This window comes from Antechinus flavipes, chromosome 4, assembly GCF_016432865.1.
Source record: "Antechinus flavipes isolate AdamAnt ecotype Samford, QLD, Australia chromosome 4, AdamAnt_v2, whole genome shotgun sequence".
In the NCBI taxonomy this organism is placed as follows: Eukaryota; Metazoa; Chordata; class Mammalia; order Dasyuromorphia; family Dasyuridae; genus Antechinus; species Antechinus flavipes.
Genome location: NC_067401.1, coordinates 100842187 through 100861642, shown reverse-complemented (window position 1 = coordinate 100861642; position 19456 = coordinate 100842187). Strand labels below are relative to the sequence as shown.

Sequence of the window (19456 nt, the reverse complement as noted above, 5' to 3'; positions counted from 1 at the left end):
TTTTCTTCCCTGTGCGTACATTTTTAAACGAAAGAAAAACCGGAAAGGATAGAAGGTAGCCCTAGCTTTGCAGGCAGAACTCAGAACAGATAGCGACTGCGCATGAACTCTGCAAATCAAGGGTCAAGTTCGTGCGGAAGCAAAGGGCAATTCTGGGAAACCGGAAACGGGACGGAGGAAACCGGAATGGCCTCTCCTGGCGCCTGCGCTCTCCCTGCGCCTGCGCTCTGTGGATCGTTCGAGGAAGGAGGCCTGACTTCGGGCCCCTCCTCCACCACGCCTCTCCGGCTCACGTCCCACTCCACCCGGGAACGCGCTGAACTCGCGACCTACCGTGTGGCGCGAGCCAGTAGTGTGCACGTGCTTCTTCCGCGCCCTCCACTCCTCCGCCTCCCACGCAGAAGCAGGTCCCCTCCCCCCCTCCATCCAGGCCCGCGGCGGGAGGCGACATGAACAACAAAGAAGGTGGAGGCCACGGCCGAGGCGTGTTTGTATTTGTGTTTGGGTCTGAGGGGGGGGCGGAGGCCTTGACCAACCCCCGGCTTGATTTTTTCCCCCTCTGCCCACGCTAGCGCGTGACGATCACTCCATCCCCCTGATCCCTTAGATGCTCTGTCCCTTCATCTCTGGCTCTTCCGGCCTAGGGGCCTGGGCGTGGGGGCCGGGAGGGAGGTCAAGGCTGGACTAAGCCCTCCCCACGTCCCTGCATGTTCGCCCCCTCCGAGGGCTTTTCCTGGGTGCAGAAGGCGCCCTTTGGGCCGCGGGGGCAGAGGCAGGGTCCTAGGGTCCTCTGCTGGAGGCCGAGGCACCTGCCCTGGTGTTTGAGTGACACATAGGGATGGTGAGAAATGTTTCCTTTCTGAGGCTCTTCTGTCCACTCTCGGGGATGGGATGGCGTCACTATCTCCTAATTTTTACCTTCTCTGCATAGGGTCAGGAGGGTTCAGGAAAAGAAAGCATGACACTTTCCCACATGGCCAGAGAAGAGAAGGGAAAGATGTTAACTCGTCTTCTGCTGTGATGGTGGCCTTCAAATGTAAGTATTCTTCGGTACAAATTGGTCAAAGAAATAAACAGGGAAAAAAAAATAATCCCGGTGGCCATCCTTGAAAGCACAATAAATGTTAAATTGTCACGTTAGCAGGAAAAACATGGAAAAATGAGGTCGTAGAGGACCAAGAGAAGTGGTGACATTTTGGATGAGGTTAACTTTGTGCTGCATTGAGTTTCTAGTTGTGTACTAATCTTTGAGACAAATTGCTATGTTTATTTGGTACTTAAACCCAAAATAACTAAATTGGGTTTTTGTGTAGTAGATTTACAATGCTACTCAAAATAAATGCTGGTCGAAGTGGTCATGATTTGTTTATATTGCTTTATTATCTTTTTAGTTGTTTGAATTTTTTTTCTTCCCCATTTTAACCCATGCTTCTTGAGCACCTGAACTATCTCAACTTTGTTTTTGTATCCATGCTTCTTGAATTGGGGAAAGATAAATTGCCAGGAAATACCTTAAAGCATATGAACGGCTTAATAATTATTGACTGACTCTTGCTAAAATTTTATTGACTTTTGGGAATTACAATACTTTCAACTAGTATTATATCTGTCTTGCAGTGGTCAATAAAATGTGTGTGAATTGCCATATGAGTATAAAATCAGTGGAATTTTTCTCAAAGATAATTTGCTCTTCCCTTATCATTAATTCTATTGAGAATTTAATCAAACTGCTATACCTTTCATCTTGAAAATACTGTTGAAATAAAATATCCATTATCATGGTTAGATGTTTGTGACTTTCAGAAATCAGTACTAGAAAGTTGGAATGTCATTAACTTTGCTTAAATTGCTCAGTTTCTTCATTGAGATTTGTAGCAGTTGTAACAATGATTAAATGTCAAAAGCTTACTTAGAAAAGAAAGTAATTCTCTCATTTAGTTGATCTTAATTTTTTTATAGATCAGTAGCTATATGAATATAATGGGAGCTCTGCCTTACAATGTATATCAATATTGGTAAAAATGATAGCTGACATTTTACAAGTATCACACATTTCTCTTTTTCAGATGATAATTTGGTTATATAATGCTTTAAAGTTTATAGAATGATCTATATACATTCTCACTTGAGCCTTACAACCTCTCTGGGATGCAAGTACTGTAGTGAGCACCCCCATTTTACAAATAAGACAATTGAGACTTAATTGACTTTCTTTTGGTTATATAGCTTAAACAAATTCAAAAGAAAGATATTAAGACTTCCATGTCACTTGAAGAAGATGAGATAAACTCAGAATGCATGACTCAATCAAGATAATTTAGCAGGTAGCTAGTAAGAGACTACATCCTATCCCTGAGTTCTAAGTTTTTGTACTATACTGCCATTGATGAACCAATGTGAAGGAGTTTGAACTGGATCAGTCAAGTTTTCAAATCTCCTTTAATATGAAAATTCCACTATAACTCCTCTAATTCTAATATTGTAGACTTTAACTTCATTAAAATGTGCCATTAAAATAAATAATAGGTGTTTACATTTGTGATACTTTTTTATGCATCTAATCTTATTCAGAGCTTTCCATATTTAAGGTTTATCATTAGGGATTCATGAAAGGGATGATCAATTGACTTTTGAGTAAGAACTCTCTAAGGAACTCTGGGCAGAGATGCAGGTAGGAATTCTGATTGTTTAAGTAGAAGAATCTGTCTCCTACAGCACTAGCTGCATGCAGAACATCCAGCACAGATTCCTCAGCAGTGCTTGTAGTCTGGTGGGAAAATTTGCTGCTGTTTTTGCTACTATTACAAAGAATTTCAAGGCTTAGCCATGCATCTGGAAGAGTGCTATTATAGGTCACAGTCAAGTATTAGAGAAATCAGATCTTGAAAGAAAGAATGTAATCTGTATTTAGATCAATACATTTTGCTAAGTTAAAAGGATATTATGTAACAAAGCCTGACAATCTCTGCCTTTTCCTCATCAGACCTTCATGTCAAGAACTAGGTCACATATAGATAGCAGGAAATAAAAAGCAGGTCAGAAAAAATGTCTCTACACTTAAATTTTTATGGCTATATAATGACTGCTTTTTGACAGTCCTTGGTCTCTCTTTAATAGATATTTCCTTAACACTGCGTCCCTCAAGGACTGCACTCATGAATGGTCTGTCAGTTCTGCCTCTATGGCAGATTAAAATGTAATTGGCAAATATTTACCAAAGATATAATAAAACCTAGTTAATATTATATTTTAAAATTAAGTTAGTATGTGCGTTAATGGCATCTTTATATACACATTTGTTGTCATTCAATCATAATCTCGTGGACCATAGCATGCTAATACTATGAATCCATGGGCTTTTCTAGGCAAAGATAATGGAGTGGTTTGCTATTTTCTTCTCTATGGATTAAAACAAACAGACATTAAGTGACTTGTCTAGGTACACACAGCTAGTAAATGATTGAGGCTGATTTTGAACACCAATCTTTTTGACATTCAGCAGAGTAGATAGAACACTGAGTCACCCAACTGCCTCTTGTGTCTAAATTAGTGGGGCCCATTTTTATTTGAGTTTGATACCACTGCTTTGTAAGATAACACAGAGTATTATCATGGATGAGGTGATGAGGTGACACAGCTACTTCAAGAAACAGTTTTTAAGGAACTTGCTTAAAGTACTATTAGTAAACACACCCAAACATTGCTTGGTATCATTCCCATTCCCAGGTGACTTTGCTTCTTCCTCAGGGCACAGGTCCACTGACTTTCCTTGGGCTGAGCTGTAGTTTTCATAATCCTTAGAGAGTGTTTTAGCATAGTGTTAATCACTCATCCTGCCAATTTCCAAACATTTATTGGCAGCAGTCCCAGTTTCTCAATTGTAGATGTGTTTAATCTTTGTCCATTCCCTCCCCTTTTCCTCCCAAACCCTTTCATAAAACAAAGAGAAAAAAGTCAGGTGCCAAGGAAATTCCTGGGTATTGGATAGTTCCACAAAATAGATAACTCAAGATCATTATTGGAATATAGTTAAAGCCGTTGAAGAGTAGTAGCATATCTCCTAAAGCTCTTTGCTGAAGGAGCATGATCTAGATCACCTTGTCAGCACTTTTTAAGTTCTGAAGAGCTGTGACTCTGTGGCATGACATTGAACTCAGATGGATGTCATTATGTGATTGATGTCGAGTTTCACTTTTCAAATAAAATAGATTTTTAGTCCTTTTTATTGTGACTTGGAGATGAAATCCTGCAGTTAAAAGTGTGTATTTAACTATTAATTCTAAGCTGTACTGTCCTTGGGCAAGCCATTAACCTCTGTTGGTCTCAGTTTTCTGGTGAAATGAAGGGGAACCAATCTCTTCAGTCTCTTCTAGCTTTTTATCTCAGATCCAGTTTTAGACTACTCTATTTACTAAGATTTTATAATATGCATGTTGCTGCACTAGGTGCCAGGGATATAAACATGAAGTAAAATTTAGACCTTGACCTCAGAGAGATTAAATTCTGGTGAGCCGGAAGCAAAAGAAGTCATAATACAAATACAAAGAATTGGTCTAGCCCAAGTGCTGTGAGAAATATGGATAGAGGGAATTACAAGAATTTCAGACTTGGGCTAGATTGTAGTGATCATTTAGTTCAATCCAGACAAAAGAAATCTCCATATAATAGATGCCTAATAAATACTTCTTCATTCATTTACTCAAGCATTTTGGATAAATGGTGATTGTGTTGAAGAGCTCCCCAAAGAGGGGAACTCCATCACTTCTTGAAGTAACCTAGTCCACTTTTGGACAGTTGTAATTGTTAGTAAGTTTTTCCTTACCTAAGTTTCAACTTTTACCCAGTGCTCCTGTTTCTGCCTCTGTACTCCAACAAAACAAATCCAATTCCTCCTCCATATCTTAAGTACTTCATATATTCAAACATAGTCCCTCCAAGTCATCATCTTGGGAGAATGAGATCAGTGAGTGCATAGAAGCTGTAAATTACTTATATATTTATAGGTGTTATACATGAGATGTAAGATAGTCTATTAGAGAGTAGTGAGGAGCGGGCAAAGTCAAGGAGATAGGAGAAGTCAGGAAGATAACAGAGGAAAGCAAGTAATTCAGTTTGGTTGAAACAAATCTGTACAAAGGATAGTAGACTGAGAAGTTTGATTGTTGCCAAATTATAAAGAGCTTTGAAAGCCAAAATCAAAAGCATTTTATTTGGTAGGCAGTAGGGGTCACTGAAGGCAATTAAACAGAGGTGATATTGTCAGATGATGTATTTTAGGAAAATGACTGGCAGTTTTTATAAGAAGCATTTATAAGAAGCATTGAAGAAAGTATAGCTGGGAGACAAAAATGTCAATTAAATTTGTCCAGATATTAAGGAATCGAGAAGAGCAGACAGATGAAAGAGATGTGAAGAGTTATGATAATGATTGTTAACTTTTTGGGATTAGATGTGGATGTGAAGGGAAAAAAAATGGAGAGTAGATGATGACTTTGAGTTTTTGAAGTTTTAGTCAGTGGGAAGATAGAACCAGTAATAGAAATAGTAGAGAATAATGATAAATTAAGGAAAGATGACTTGGGTTTCTGATATGTTGTTTGAGGTATTGCATTGGAAATGTCACCCAGGCATTTGAAAATACAGGGTAGCTTTGGGATAAGATAGGGATAGAGATACAAATTTAGGAATTATTTGTATTGAAGTGATCATCAAAGCTGTGGGAGTAGATGAGATCAATAAGGAAGAGGGAATTTAAAGAGGGAAGAGGACCATGGATGGAGTCATGAGGGTATCTTTAAGGGCTAAGAAGAGAAAGTGAAAGATAGGAGTATTTATGTAGATAAGAAGAGAATCATGGACTTATTTTTTCCTTGTAAATGAACAATAAGAAATAGCTATTGCTCAACTGTTAAAGTAGTAGAGAAGGAAAGGAAAATGAAGAGTGAAACATGATAACTGGATTAGATAATTTAGGGGTCATTGGTGATCTTAGAGCAATTTCCTAGGATTCAGTAGGTGGTAAGAAATTGGAAAAATTGAGTATAGACAACTCTTGCTAGGTTAGCTTTAAATGGGAAGAAAATATTTAATGGCTTGAGAAGATGTCAAAGTATTGTTAATTTGGGAAAGGTAATACATGTGGAATGGAGAGAGGTGTAAGAAGACTGGGAAGGGAAGAAGAAGCTTTAGAAAGAGCCTTAAAGGGCAAAACAGGATTTTATTTAAGGGATAGACTTGAAAGTGTAGAGAGGCTACTTAGAACAGATATTGTAGGAATATATAGTATTGAAGATAAGTGTTTACTTTGGAAGTTCAAAAGAGACAAAATGCAATAAAGAAGCAGTAGGAAAATTTATGTCTTCAAATATCTATATATAAATGGCCTCCCCAAATTTAGGTAACAGATTAGAGCAATTAGAGGTCTTAACACAAGGAAGCAAATTTGTCCTGCAGGCATTACTGAAACTTTGGGGGATGAAACCCAAAGTGTTGAAACATTTCCTCACTTTAAAAAGAAAAGTATAATTGATAGTTTTGGACATTCTTTTTTCTTTCTAATCCAATTCAACAAGTATTTAGGTGGTTGCTATGTGATAGACACTGAGAATACCGTAGTCCATGTCTTGAAAAAACTTACATCCTATGAGAGGACAAAAGGAAGGTACATAACATGTGTAAGAATAATAACTGCAAGAGAGAATATAACAGTTTGGGATACAAGAAAAGACTTCCCATAGGAGGTAGCATAAGGTCTAAGTTTTAAGTTTAACCCTAAGTGCATTCCAGGTCTCTACAATAACATGGAAACCAGGGGTGGATTGGGGAGTTCCAAGGACAGCAAGTAATCTAGTTAATATAAAAATACTTTAAAAATGTTTGTCAAATTGAATATTTCTTTAAAGAAACTCATGCTGCGGAAAGAGTACTTGTTCTTGAATTATAAGGCCTGGGTTCAAATCCCTGCTCTGTACTCATAAGCTATGTGATCTTTATCAAGTAAGTTAGTATACATTTTTAAAGTTTATTATGTGCCAAATCCTATGCTAAGCACTGTGGATTCACAAAGAGCCAAAAACAGTTCTGCCCTTAAGGAGCTCACAACCTAATGGGGAGTCAGTGAGCAACAAACTATATTCGGGATAAATTAGAAATCACTAAGAAAGGGAGAGATAGCATTAGATTGGAGAGGTTGGGAAAGGCTTCTTGTAGAAAGTAGAATTTTAGTTTAAAGGAAGTCAAGGAAATCTAGTAGGGGAGATAAGGTGTGATTGCATTTTAGATGTGGGGGACAGCCAGGAAAAAAATTCCTGGAGTCAAGAGATGGATGTCTTGTTCATGAAACAGCAAGGAGGCCAGTGTCACTAATTTCTTGAAGAGTATATGGTAGGGAGTAAGATGTAAGAAGCCTGGAAATTAAGGAGGGCTAGATTTCACAAGTCTTTGGATGTAAAACAGAGGATTGGAGGTAATAGGGAACCAGTGGAGTTTCTTAAGTAGAGGGTTGATGTAGTCAGGCTTGTGCTTTAGGAAAGTGATTTTGGTAGCTAAATGGTGTAGGGAGAGAGACTTCTGGCAGTCCGATCTACCAGCAGACTATTCGTAGTCAAGGTGAAAAAACCTGTACAAGAGTCGGGGCAATATCAGAGGAGAGAAGGTCTTATGCAAGAGATGTTGCAAAGATGAAATCAACAGATCTTGGCAACCGATTGGATATAGTAACATAAGAGACATTAAGAATTGAGGATTGCACCTAAATTTTGAGCCTCAGGAAATGAGAAATTGTATTTTCTCTTAATAATAGAAAAGTTTGCGAAGAGAGGTTGTTTAGGGGAAAAGATGAGTTCTGTTTTGGATATGTTGAATTTAAGGTGCTTACTGAACATTTAGATATTTGAAAGGCAGTTGAAGATGTGAGATTGGAGATCTGCAAAGAAGTTGGGCTAGGATAGTTAAATTTGAAAATTATCTTTATAGAGATGGTAGTCACTGAATGAAGTAAATTTTCTAATCCTCAGTTTGCTCATCTGTAAAATGATGTTTTGCCTGCCCTGCTTATTTCATTTTGAGGATTAAATATGGTATTATATATAAAAAATACTTGTAAAAAGGAAAATGCTGTTTAATGAACATTACTGTAATCTTTTCATGTGGGGAAAAATAGATCTAGTTATTTATACAAGTTTTTGCAGCAAGTTAATAGGTTCACAAGACATTAAACTTTGCTTTTCAATGTAAAAGTCTGGGAAATTGAATCGTTCTTATACACTTTTATTGTGACCCACTAGGTCCCTTTAGTTTCAGATCAAGGTTTTAGTGTCACTGACTTTAAACGTTCCTGCAGCCAAATATTCTGTACATAATAGGTATTCAGTATATGGTAATTGACCTTTTACGAAGGTATGCTAGCTAGTGCTACCCCTTGTCAGTGACTGCTATTTTCGTCTCAAACTAAGTAGAAACAGTGCTAGATTTATCCTCAGAAGGCATAGCTTTCCAAAGACTCTCTGAAATTCACTATCATCCTCTCATGAAGATAATACTTGTAATTATTTTTCTTATAGGGTTGTTAGAGAATCATATGATACAAAGTATATAAAAACAAAATTTCCCATTATTTTGTCTTTTGCTACTACTGCCCAAAGATTTTGTACTTACTGATATCATGTATACTTAGTGGTATCAAATTCTTACAATATTTATGGTTTAGATATTTTGTAATTAGTTTAACTACTATTTTCTGGTGGTCTTATTAACAAGACTGGTAATTACAGTTCTTTTCTTTCTTTCTTTCTTTTTTTTGCTGAGGCAGTTGGGGTTAAGTGACTTGCCCAGGGTCACACAGCTAGAAAGTGTCACCTAGCTGCCCTATAATTGCATTTCTTAAAAGCACTGTTTACTAATTTGTATTTCTAAAACATCTTTATGATTTAGTAGGTGATGTTCAGAATATGCCTCCTTGTGGCCCATAATAATATGTATTATCAGTGTTTCAACAGGAACTTGATACTAGACATGACAAGTATGAAAGACTTGTGAAACTCAGTCGTGATATAACTGTTGAAAGTAAAAGGACGATTTTTCTCCTCCATAGGATTACTAGGTGAGTCAATCTTTGATTTCTTTGCTGACATGAATTAAAAAAATTTTTTTTAGTGTTTTACATACTAATGGATTAGAACTAGGTTATGATACAAGATGAAGACTTTAAGAAATCTTAATGAAACAGATTTTTGTAAGGAATCTTGCTACATTTCACAAAAAATTTATTATTTTAAAGAGAGACTAAGATTTTTTTATGTGCTCTAAATGAGCTCTTTTTTTAGAAAATGATCTTTGCAAGAAGCACAATGTAGTTATAATGAAGTGTTTAGAGTGTATAGATTCACAGAGTTGAATAAGTGTTTATTTTTTAAAGACCAAATAATATTAATAATAAACACTTTGAAGTTTACAAGGGACTTTGCTAACATCTTTGGATTGCATGGAACTGAGGTTGAAACCAGGACTAGACTCTACAATTTGCATTGTATCACACTGAATATTTTTGAAATCTTAAACTTAGGATTCTTTCACAAAAATTTTTTTGTTATTAACTTAGTTACTTTATAGACATCTAAACTTTTAAAACTTTTATCCTTTGGATGCATTTAAATGGTATTTTATTGATTTCTCCTTCCCTCTGAAATATATTGTTGCTTATATTGAGGGATGTTTGCCTCTGGAAAATTTGTTCTCTGGTTTTGTATAGCTAGGATTGTTATGATTCTATAGACTTCATTTAGGGTTTGATATTGATTATATATAATTGCTGACTGATTAAGTTCATTTTCCTGTCCCTGAATTTCTTAATCTATGAAAAAAATAGAAATTTCTGCCAGTTTATCTCATATATTAAGGATATACTTCAAAAATGGAAAACTTAATGTGTATGTCATACTTTTTCAAGGATTTGTTCTAATAGTTCCCTTTTTAAATTTTTTTTATTTTTGCTGAAGCAATTGAGTTAAGTGACATGCCCAGGGTCACTTAGCTAGGAAGTGTTAAGCTTCTGAGGTGAGATTTGAATTCAGGTCCTCCTGATTTCAGGGCTGGTGCTCTATCCACTGGGCTACCTTGCTACCCCTCCCATATGTTTTTGATTATAGTATAGGTGCTTTTAGAACAAGCAAGGAAAATACTTCAGCTTTTTTTATGTTCCTTTTTCTTATTCTTGACTTGGGAGTTAGAAATTGATGAATAGTTTGATTTTTTTTATGAAAAGGTTGGTTTGATTTAGTTATTTTATTCTCAATTGCCATTTGAAAATGTTACCCCCAAAATGCCCTGTTTGGTTGTTATGGGCCAGAACTTGAAACAAGGTGATAACTCAATGGAATTGATAGAAACAATGTTTGTGTTTACACCTTTGAGAGTTCACACAGTAGCTCACACATTAGAGATCACAGTTGGGAGATATTCAGTATGAGATTCATGAGTTTACACCTCCCATAATCCCACTCTCGGAGGAGGAGTCAACCTTTGAGTTTATACCTCTAAAAGAGCATAAAAAGGAGCTGAGTCAGTGGAGTCAGTTTGGAAGATTGCTAGAGTGAGAGGTCAGCTGGAGATATTGAGAGCCATAAGTCAGTGAAGATTCAGTCAAGGAGATTAAGAAGCCAGGAGTTGGAGTTGAGCTAGAGGCAGAAGGTGGCAGAGGCAAAAGACAAGAAACGAGAGCTCTCGGAACCAAAGAAAGCTAACTGGGCTATTTTGGAAGAGACAATAAAAGATTGGATTTTAACTCCTGGCGCCCAATGTGGGGCGCCAAAATGTGGTTTTCTTTTCTTTTTTCTAGAATATGATGGTTCTCTGGGAACAGGTTTCTTGGGGAGGTTTTCTAGAGGCAGCCTTAATTTCAGTTCAGATCAATAATTACCTCAAATGCAGCCAGTTGATAAAATCCAGACATTTATTTTCTCCTTCCAAGTCTTGTCTCTTTCCTTGGGCCTGGTTAGCTTTCTTAGAGGCCTCTCTGGTGCCCAACGTGGGGCCACCCTCATTCATTGTGTCTCATGGCATAACTTGCATTTCCAAAGGCATTGCTTCCAACAGCAGGCCTTGTAGCATCAAACAGTGATAAAAGGACAGGATCAGGACAGCCAGATTTTCATTCAGATCCAGCTCTCTTGCATTCTATAATAGCTGTATTATTTCAAATAATTTTAGAATATTGAACTTTATACCTGGGATTATAAGACCTAGGGATGGGCTTTGGCTCTGACACTTGCAAGTTATTTGACTGTGATTTAGTCACTTTCCTTTTCTTATTTGGAGCACAATTTACCATCCATAAAATAGCAGTTATCATGCCTGAATTAACTATCTTACTGGGTTTTGAGGAAAATGCTTTTTAACTAAATTTAATATCCATGCCTTTGTAAACAGCTATGTGAACTTCTATTATCATCGTCATTATTAGACATACTAACATACACTAGGATAAGGAACACATGATAAAAACTGGTTTAGTCCTTTAATAATTTAAAAACTCCATTTTCTTGATTGCAGTGCTCCTGATGTGGAAGAAATAATGAATGAATCAGAAAGTAAACTGGAAGCTGTCAGGCAGAAGATTAAGCAGGTAGCCCAAGAACTATGGGGAGAAGATATGTATCAGTATCACAGAGCTATTACTCCAGGTAAGTCTGAATAGATGCTAATCCATCAACTAACTACAGATTCTTCATGTATAGGAATAAGAACAAATATATGATACAATCAGAGGAAACTAGAAACAAGTGTGTGAGCTAATACACCAAATGTAAAGAGAGGAAAAAAGATGAAAGGACATTTCATGATATGAAGGGATGTTGCTTTGAACCAGGAAGGAAGTGTTGTCCCATTGGAATGTTTAAAAATAAGATGTTAGCAAAACTGAGATACCATATTTTTTTTTCTTTTTAAAAATGTTATGCACTTCTCAATTTTACTTAGAATTAAAATATGCTTTTAGCATTTTTCTTAATTTTCATCCTCTTCTCAGATGAAAGGAATTGAGAGTCTCTAGTACTTCCCTAGAGGTTGACTTTAAGAGAGTTTTTGGTATTTTACATTTGCTCCTAATATGAATGAAAGTTTATGATAGACCAATTAAAATTTTTTGTTAATATTTTTTCTGACAGGTTTTTACATGCTATAATATTAAATCTATAATTAGAACAATACTGACAGTATGATGCTTATGAATAGTTTGCTGCTTGTAATTGTTGAGTGCTTGTTTTGGTGTTACTCCAAATAGTTGTTCTTTTGACTTGAAGATAAAACAATTCTGGCATTGAACTAAAGGACTTCTGTGCTTTTCCTCATTAAGAATAGTGCTAATGGCACGCAGAGCATTTCCCCAAGGGATGCTTGTTTGAGCTCAAACATTGAGTATAGCACTAATAATTGAACAACAACAAAAAGTTAGGCCTGTTTTTTACAGTACACATTTCTTATCTGTGCAGATTACAGATTGTCCCAGGGGATTGTTAAATAAACAAACCAATAATTAGATACTTGAAATAAATCTTTTTTTCCAACACTTTTTTGTGCTTTGTCATGGTTCTTCCTCTCTCTAAAGGCCAAGAATTTGAAGGAAGTAACGTTTGTCTTAGCACTCTCTTAACATCTACCCACCTCAGGAAGAGAAAATGTGTTTTCTTTTCCGTCTTCATAATGATAATAGTTCACATTTATGTAGTACTTTTAAGATATACAATAATAATCATACCAAAAGTTGTTATGCAATCAGTAGTCAGACATGTTAGCCCATAAATTCAGGCTCAAATTCTAAATAAGATTAAAGTTGTTACTATTATGTGGCTCAGGAAGGTTTGTAGTGGAAATAAAAAGAGAGAATGCTGGAGGTTTGTAGTACAATTGCTTCTGTGAAGACTGAGGACCAGGAGACCATGTGTTGCATTTTGTACCTCAAAGAAATTCAATACTTTTAAACATTTTAAAGCATTGTAATGCATTTAATGAGCTTGAGGACAAAAATATTTTTATGGTGTCTTTTTCTTACCTTTTACATAATCATATCCTTTAGCAGAGTAGTTTGCTTATCCTGAAGGTCACATCTACATCCCCTTTCACATATTTTTCTTAAAAAGAAAACATGTTCCAATTTCAGGAAATGGGCATTTCTCAGAAATAATAAAACAAAGAAGAGGAATAAGATTAATAGATAAATAAGTTATACAACTCATGGTATCATAAGTATATAAAGAATTATCTGAAGATTAAGCAGTTTAGTAAAGACAGAAAAGGGCTAAGGACAGAGACTCCTTAACATTCTCCATGAGAGATCTCCCTTCAAGTTGACATAATTGACACAATTTATGTATTACTTTGTTTTCTTCACAACAGTTTTATGAAATAGGTACTAATATTGTTTCTGAAGTTACAAGAGTGGTGGGTGTTGGATCTGGTGCTTAAATCTTGGTCTTCAATCCATTAAAGATCTTTCGACCTTTCAGCTACACAGTTCCAAATCCAATTAACTGCTATTTTTCTATCTTTTGATGTAAAGCACAAGAAGAGTACATAAGAGAAAACAAGGAGAAAGAAAAAACTACTTAACTAAATATCTGTTACTGTAGATAATATAGAGAAGATCAGCATTATTTTAGGAAAAGTTGTAGAAACACCCAGCTATTCTCTAAAGTCAAAATCCAAGAAAAGAACCAACCATAAAACCAATGGCTTTCCATAAGTTTACAATGCCCAATGTTTAGGTAAGATGAAGTAGTAATACTAATGTAATCCTAATAGCACATCCTAAATAAATATATATTGTTTGACTTCATAATTATTATTAATTTGACTTCATACTTAATCATTCTGGGTTGGTAGAATGGATCCCTAACAAAATATGGCTCAATAAGATTATTCTTATTTTCCTTATTCAAAAAGAAACATTTTAATGATTTTTTTTTTTTGTTATTGTTTTTACATGTAGTAATTGGGAAAAAACCCTCCTTTTTCAAAATAGAACCTTATTTATAAAAAAGAAAAAGAATTAAGCAAAAATACTTGCTATACTGACCATGTGTGATAATATTTACCACATTTTGTCTTTTTAGTCTCTTGCCTTTCTGTTGAGAAAAGAAAATAATGTTTCATTATCTAGGACTATTAATTTTTTTTTCAGTTGCTTAATATTTGGTTTTAGTAATCTTTTAATTTACATTGTTTTAGTAATTGCTTATGTTATTCTTTGATTCCACTTATTTCTCTCTTTGACAGTTCATACTAGTCTTCCCATATTTTTCCAAATTTCTTCGTTTTTCATGATAATAATATTGCCTTCTTGTACCATGGTTTAGTCAGTTTCTCAATTTATGAGCTTCTACTTTTGCATAACAAAGAAATATATACTTATACATAAGAAAATATACTCATATCAGAATATTGAAGGACTCCAGGTCAGTGAAGCATGATGGAAGGCCTTAGAGTATCAAGGGGCAGAAATAGAGGCTAATAGTGTCATGGAAGCAGAATATAAACCATCTAGTTAGGGTATTAGTGACAGTTTTATTTGAGGGATGTATATGTGTACATACATAACTCCCTATACACACACATATAATACACATATGTGTACATAGGATTGTATTCAGTTTTAGGTTTCACATTTAGGAAGATATTTGACAAGCTGGATGATATCCCAAAGAGAACTGCAGACCATACCATATAAAGATTAATGTTATTGGTTTATCTGACTGATTCCTTTTTTGCTGAAGCATCATTTATTTTGTATTTGTTAATTGTGCTTTTCCCCAGAAATTAGAGCTGGATATGTAGATGTGTAAATATAGATTGAATCTTTGAAAGATGATACAATGATCAAGAGAATATATAAAGAAAGAAGGCCAAGAACTAATCCCTAAGAGAAAAATGTATAAAGAAATCTTCTTGAAATGCAGGACTGAGTCTCCCTTCATGTTAGCTCAAGAATCAAATATAAAGTTCTCCACTTAGCACCCAAAACCCTTCCCCATTTAGCCTCCACTTCCCTTTCCAGTCTTCTTATATCTTACCCTTTTAATCCAATGATACTGACTTCCTTGCAGTTTCTTGAACAAAAAACTCCATTTCCTGATTCTAACAGCATTTTCATTCTGTCCTTCATGTCTAATACTATTTACTTCCTTCTCCATCTATTGGCTTCCCTAGCTTCCTTCCAAATCTTAGCTAAAAATCCCACCTTTTATAGGAAGCCTTTCCTTCACCCTCCTAACTGGTGCCTTCTCTGTTAATTAAATCCTAGTTATCCTGTATATAGTTTTTTTGTACACAGTTATTTACCTATTATCTCCTCCATTAGATTGAGTTCCTTGAGCAGGGACTTTTTTTTCTTTCACATCCCCAGAGTTTAGCACAGTGCCTGGCATATAGTAGCTCCTTAATAAATGTTTATTGATTGACTGACATCTCTGCAGCCTTTGACAGCATCAGGGAGGATCAAGATTTAAAGGAGGCCATTGGATTTGGCAATTAAAGGGTTTATTGGAAACTTTGGAAAAAGCAGTTTTTGGTGAAATGATGAGTTTAGAATTGTAAGGGGTAAATAAAAGAATGAGAAGTGGAAACATTGGCTATAGATTACTTTCTCAAGGAATTTAGCTGTGAAGAGAGAGGAAATATAGTATGAGAGAATTGAGTAGAAACAACATCCTGTTTATTTTCCAAACAGTTGCCATAATCTGAAAGCATACAGAACATGCCATTTCACTGCTTAAGAATCTTTAATGGCTGCTTTTTCTTCTAGCAGAAATGACAAAAATATTCACCTTGGTATTTAAAGCCCTTCATGATCAGGGTCCAGTCTACTTTTGCAATTTTACTCCCCCTGTATTCAAACTACCTGGCTTATTTGCTGTTTTTGGTATTTGGAATTTTATTTCACATCGTAAATACACAGGCCACCTTCTATGTTAGGAATGCACCCCTTTAATAAAATCAACCATTTCTTCCATGAAGCAGTTATCAATATTTCTAGTTTTTAAGTTTAAAAAAAACTTTAGTTTTTAATTTTTCCTTCTTCAAATAATCTTTTATTAATTTATCCATTTTCATGTTGTATTTCCCCAATGTTTAGAATGTCAGACTCTCAAGGGTTAATACTTTCATTTTCTTTTTTTTTTTTTTTCTTTGCTTAATACAAAGCTTTGCACATAGGTACTTATGTTTGTTGAATAAATTTGAATATTCAGTTTGTGAAAGAGTACTCAGAAGAGGTAAGATAATTGTCTTTAAGCACTGGAAGGGTTGTGATGTAGAAGAGTGAATTGTTTTTCTTGACTCCCAAGGACGGAACCAAAATCATTGTCTAAAGTTATAGAGTGGGAGCGTTAGGCTCAATAGAAGGAAACACTTCCTAACAATCAGAACTATCCAGGATTATTATGTATTGTTTCTGAAGGCAGTGGGACTATAAGGTTTCTTAATTATGTTGTTGATTAACTGAGTTTGTAATCCAAAGATCTCTGGAATTATTTTGACACAAACTGTCTAGTTCTGGCTTCCTTACTTTACATATGAAAAATTATTTTTTAAAAACCATTTTGAGTTTAACATCTTACTTAAACTTCATCTTTCCAGATTCAGTTTGTCATTACAGCCTATCACTTTTTTTGAATTCCTTATTTGTCATCTAACATGTTAGCAATCCCTGAATTTTGTTTTTAACCTTTAAATTTGAAAAGCAGATTTCATCAAATTTACTGATAAAATGGGCCAAGGATAAACTTCCTTGAGTCATTGTACTTAAACCTCTCTTTCTCATATTGATATCAGTACCTTAATGCTTACTCTGGTCATTAATCTCCATATCACTTCATCTTTTTCAAAAGGTTTTTGTCAGATGCTTTGCTTGCTTTTAGGTATGTTGCATGTCTGCATAGTTTTCCTAATCTAACAATCTATCTAATCTGTCAAAAATGCAAATGAGGTTAATCTTACATGATCTGTTTTTTATGAAGCCATACCTGTGTTTAGTGGTCATTCCTTCCCTTTGTTGTTGTTGTTATTGCTCAGTTATTTTTCAATTCTTTCTGACTTTCTGTGACACCATTTGGGGTTTTCTTGGCAAAGTTACTGGAATAGTTTGCTATTTCCTCTTCCAGCTCATTTTTTTTTCTTTTACAGATGAGGAAACTGAGGCTAACAGTTAAATGACTTGTTCAGGGTCACATAGTTATTACGTTTTTAAGACTTGATTTGAACTCTTGAAGATGAATCTTTCTGATTGCAAGCCCAGTTTTCTCTCCCTGAGCTACATACCTGTTTCTAGCTTTAGATTAAAAGATTGTATTTGCCTGCTTGCAAAGTGTGATATATATATCTGAGCTTTTTCCAACTATTGGAAGATTTCAGTTGTGTTTAGAATGATTGGCCCTTTAATACACTAGTGAGTTAATAAATAGGATAATTAGTTGCAATACAAATATAGTTTGACAAAAAATTATTCTTGAGCTGATTGTCTGCTTTATTCCTACTTTTTCATGTAATTTTCTGTTTTGGTAGGCCAAGAAAATAATCTTAATTTGCCCATAAATTTATTTAAAAGACTAATAAAAAGATCACATAAAAGAGAAAGAAAATTTGTTCAGTTTGTTTTGGCTTTCCTCCCATCTCTTTTAGGCCCAAGTATATGGATTTATGCCGATTTATATGGCTAGGTTTTACTTTTAAAAGTATGGGAAGAATAGACTTGTGACAGAAAGTGATACTGAACGTGGATCAAAGCAAAACATAGTATTTTCACCTTTTGTTGTTGTTGGTTTTTTTCCCTTTTGAACTGATTTTTCTTGTGCAGCATGATGAATATGGAAATATGTTTAGAAGAATTGCATATATTTAATCTATTTTGGATTGCTTGCTGTGAAGGGAAAAGGGAGAAAAATTTTAAACACAAGATTTTGCAAAGGTGAATATTGAAAACATTTTTTTGCATATATTTGGGAAAATAAAATACTGTTAAAATTTTAAAAATAAAGTATGGGAAGGAAACATATTCTTTCTTAATATTAGAAAGATAGAGGTCTAGTAGGGCAGATTGTTGTTTACATTTTCAGAAAAAATCTAATGGATTTGTCTACTTAATTTTTCTTTAAAAAATTATAAGGGAGTGTTCATTTATAGAAGGGAGAGATTCTATATTTCCATAAATGATTTTGATGTTAAAAAAAAAAATTGAGAAAGGGATTAGGGACTGGATCTGTGATTTTACTGATCTAGTGAACTCTCAGATTAAAAAAAAAAATATATATATATATATATATATATACACACACACACACACACACACACACACACACACACACTTCTACCATTTAAAGTTGATACTTTCTTAGCAACCTCTATTTGTATCTGAATAGAGAACTGAGGTAAAGCAATTGGCTCTGTATATCAGAACTGAACTTAAATTCAGCCTTTGCTATTTTTCTCTCCATTGATTATGTCATGATGCTTAAAGGCTTCAATAAAAGCATATTTTGAAGTATAGAAAGATAACTGTGAAAAGTAGAATTATTATACTTGTAATTGCAATATATATAATTTTGCTTAGTGAATAGCCTGAATCAAGTCTTTTTTTTTTTTTTTTTTTTTTTTGTAAAATTCCAGTTTCATTACTTTCAAGCATTTACAATTAGAGTCTTTTGATTCTATAAGAGCTTGCTTTTTGTGTGTGACTTAATGTAATTGTTAGCATTTAGTTAGTAGTACTTATGAAATTACAGATCTAGTTCAAAAGAAACAGGGTTTTAATGGCCTTAATTTATGAATAAAATTTTTTAGCTTTTTATTTTCACAATATATGCATAGTTTTCAACATTCACTCTTATAAAATCTTGTGTTCCAAATTTTCTCTCTCCTTTCCCCCAAGCCCCTCTCTTAGACAGAAAGTAATCCAATACATGTTAAATATTTGTGATTCTTTTATACATATTTCTACAATTAGCATGCTGTGTAAGAAAAATCAGATGAAAAAAGTAAAAAATGAGAAAGAAAACAAAAAGGAAACAAACAACAAAAAGGAAAATACTATGTTGTGATCCATATTCAGTCTCCACAGTCTTTCTCTGGATGCAGACAGTACTTTCCATCACAAGTCTATTGGAATTGGCCTGAATCATCTCATTGTTGAAAAGAGCCACATCCATCAGAATTGATCATTGTATAATCTTATTGTTACTGTGTACAGTGTTTCCTTGGTTCTAATGAATAATTTTTTTTATATCACCTTTTGCTGATGGAAATGATTCTCACTACAAAAGAAAATGTCATTTCAGTCAAGCTCAGGTTGACAAAATGTGAATTAGTGATATCCAGATGAATGACAGAAAAAACTCTTGTTAAATGCTGTGTGCTAAGGAATACAAATAGAAAAATGAGATAATTCCTGCTCACACTGTAATTGGGGGAAACA

At 34.8% G+C, this 19456-nt stretch overlaps 1 protein-coding gene across 3 annotated transcripts in view; it reads left to right on the top strand.

The window, feature by feature from the left end:
- The first annotated feature begins 373 nt into the window (after positions 1-373).
- TSNAX (translin associated factor X) overlaps positions 374-19456 on the top strand; it is a 31175-nt gene continuing 12092 nt past the window's right edge. Inside the window, exons 1-4 of one of the 3 annotated variants that reach the window (XM_051993614.1) lie at positions 374-465; positions 932-1036; positions 8986-9100; positions 11548-11678. In XM_051993614.1, coding sequence (XP_051849574.1) covers positions 450-465; positions 932-1036; positions 8986-9100; positions 11548-11678 — 367 coding nt within the window. In that variant the 5' untranslated portion in view covers positions 374-449. Of the gene's footprint in view, positions 484-766; positions 842-931; positions 1037-8985; positions 9101-11547; positions 11679-19456 lie in introns of those variants that run through there. The other 2 variants (XM_051993613.1, XM_051993615.1) reach the window with 2 other exon arrangements.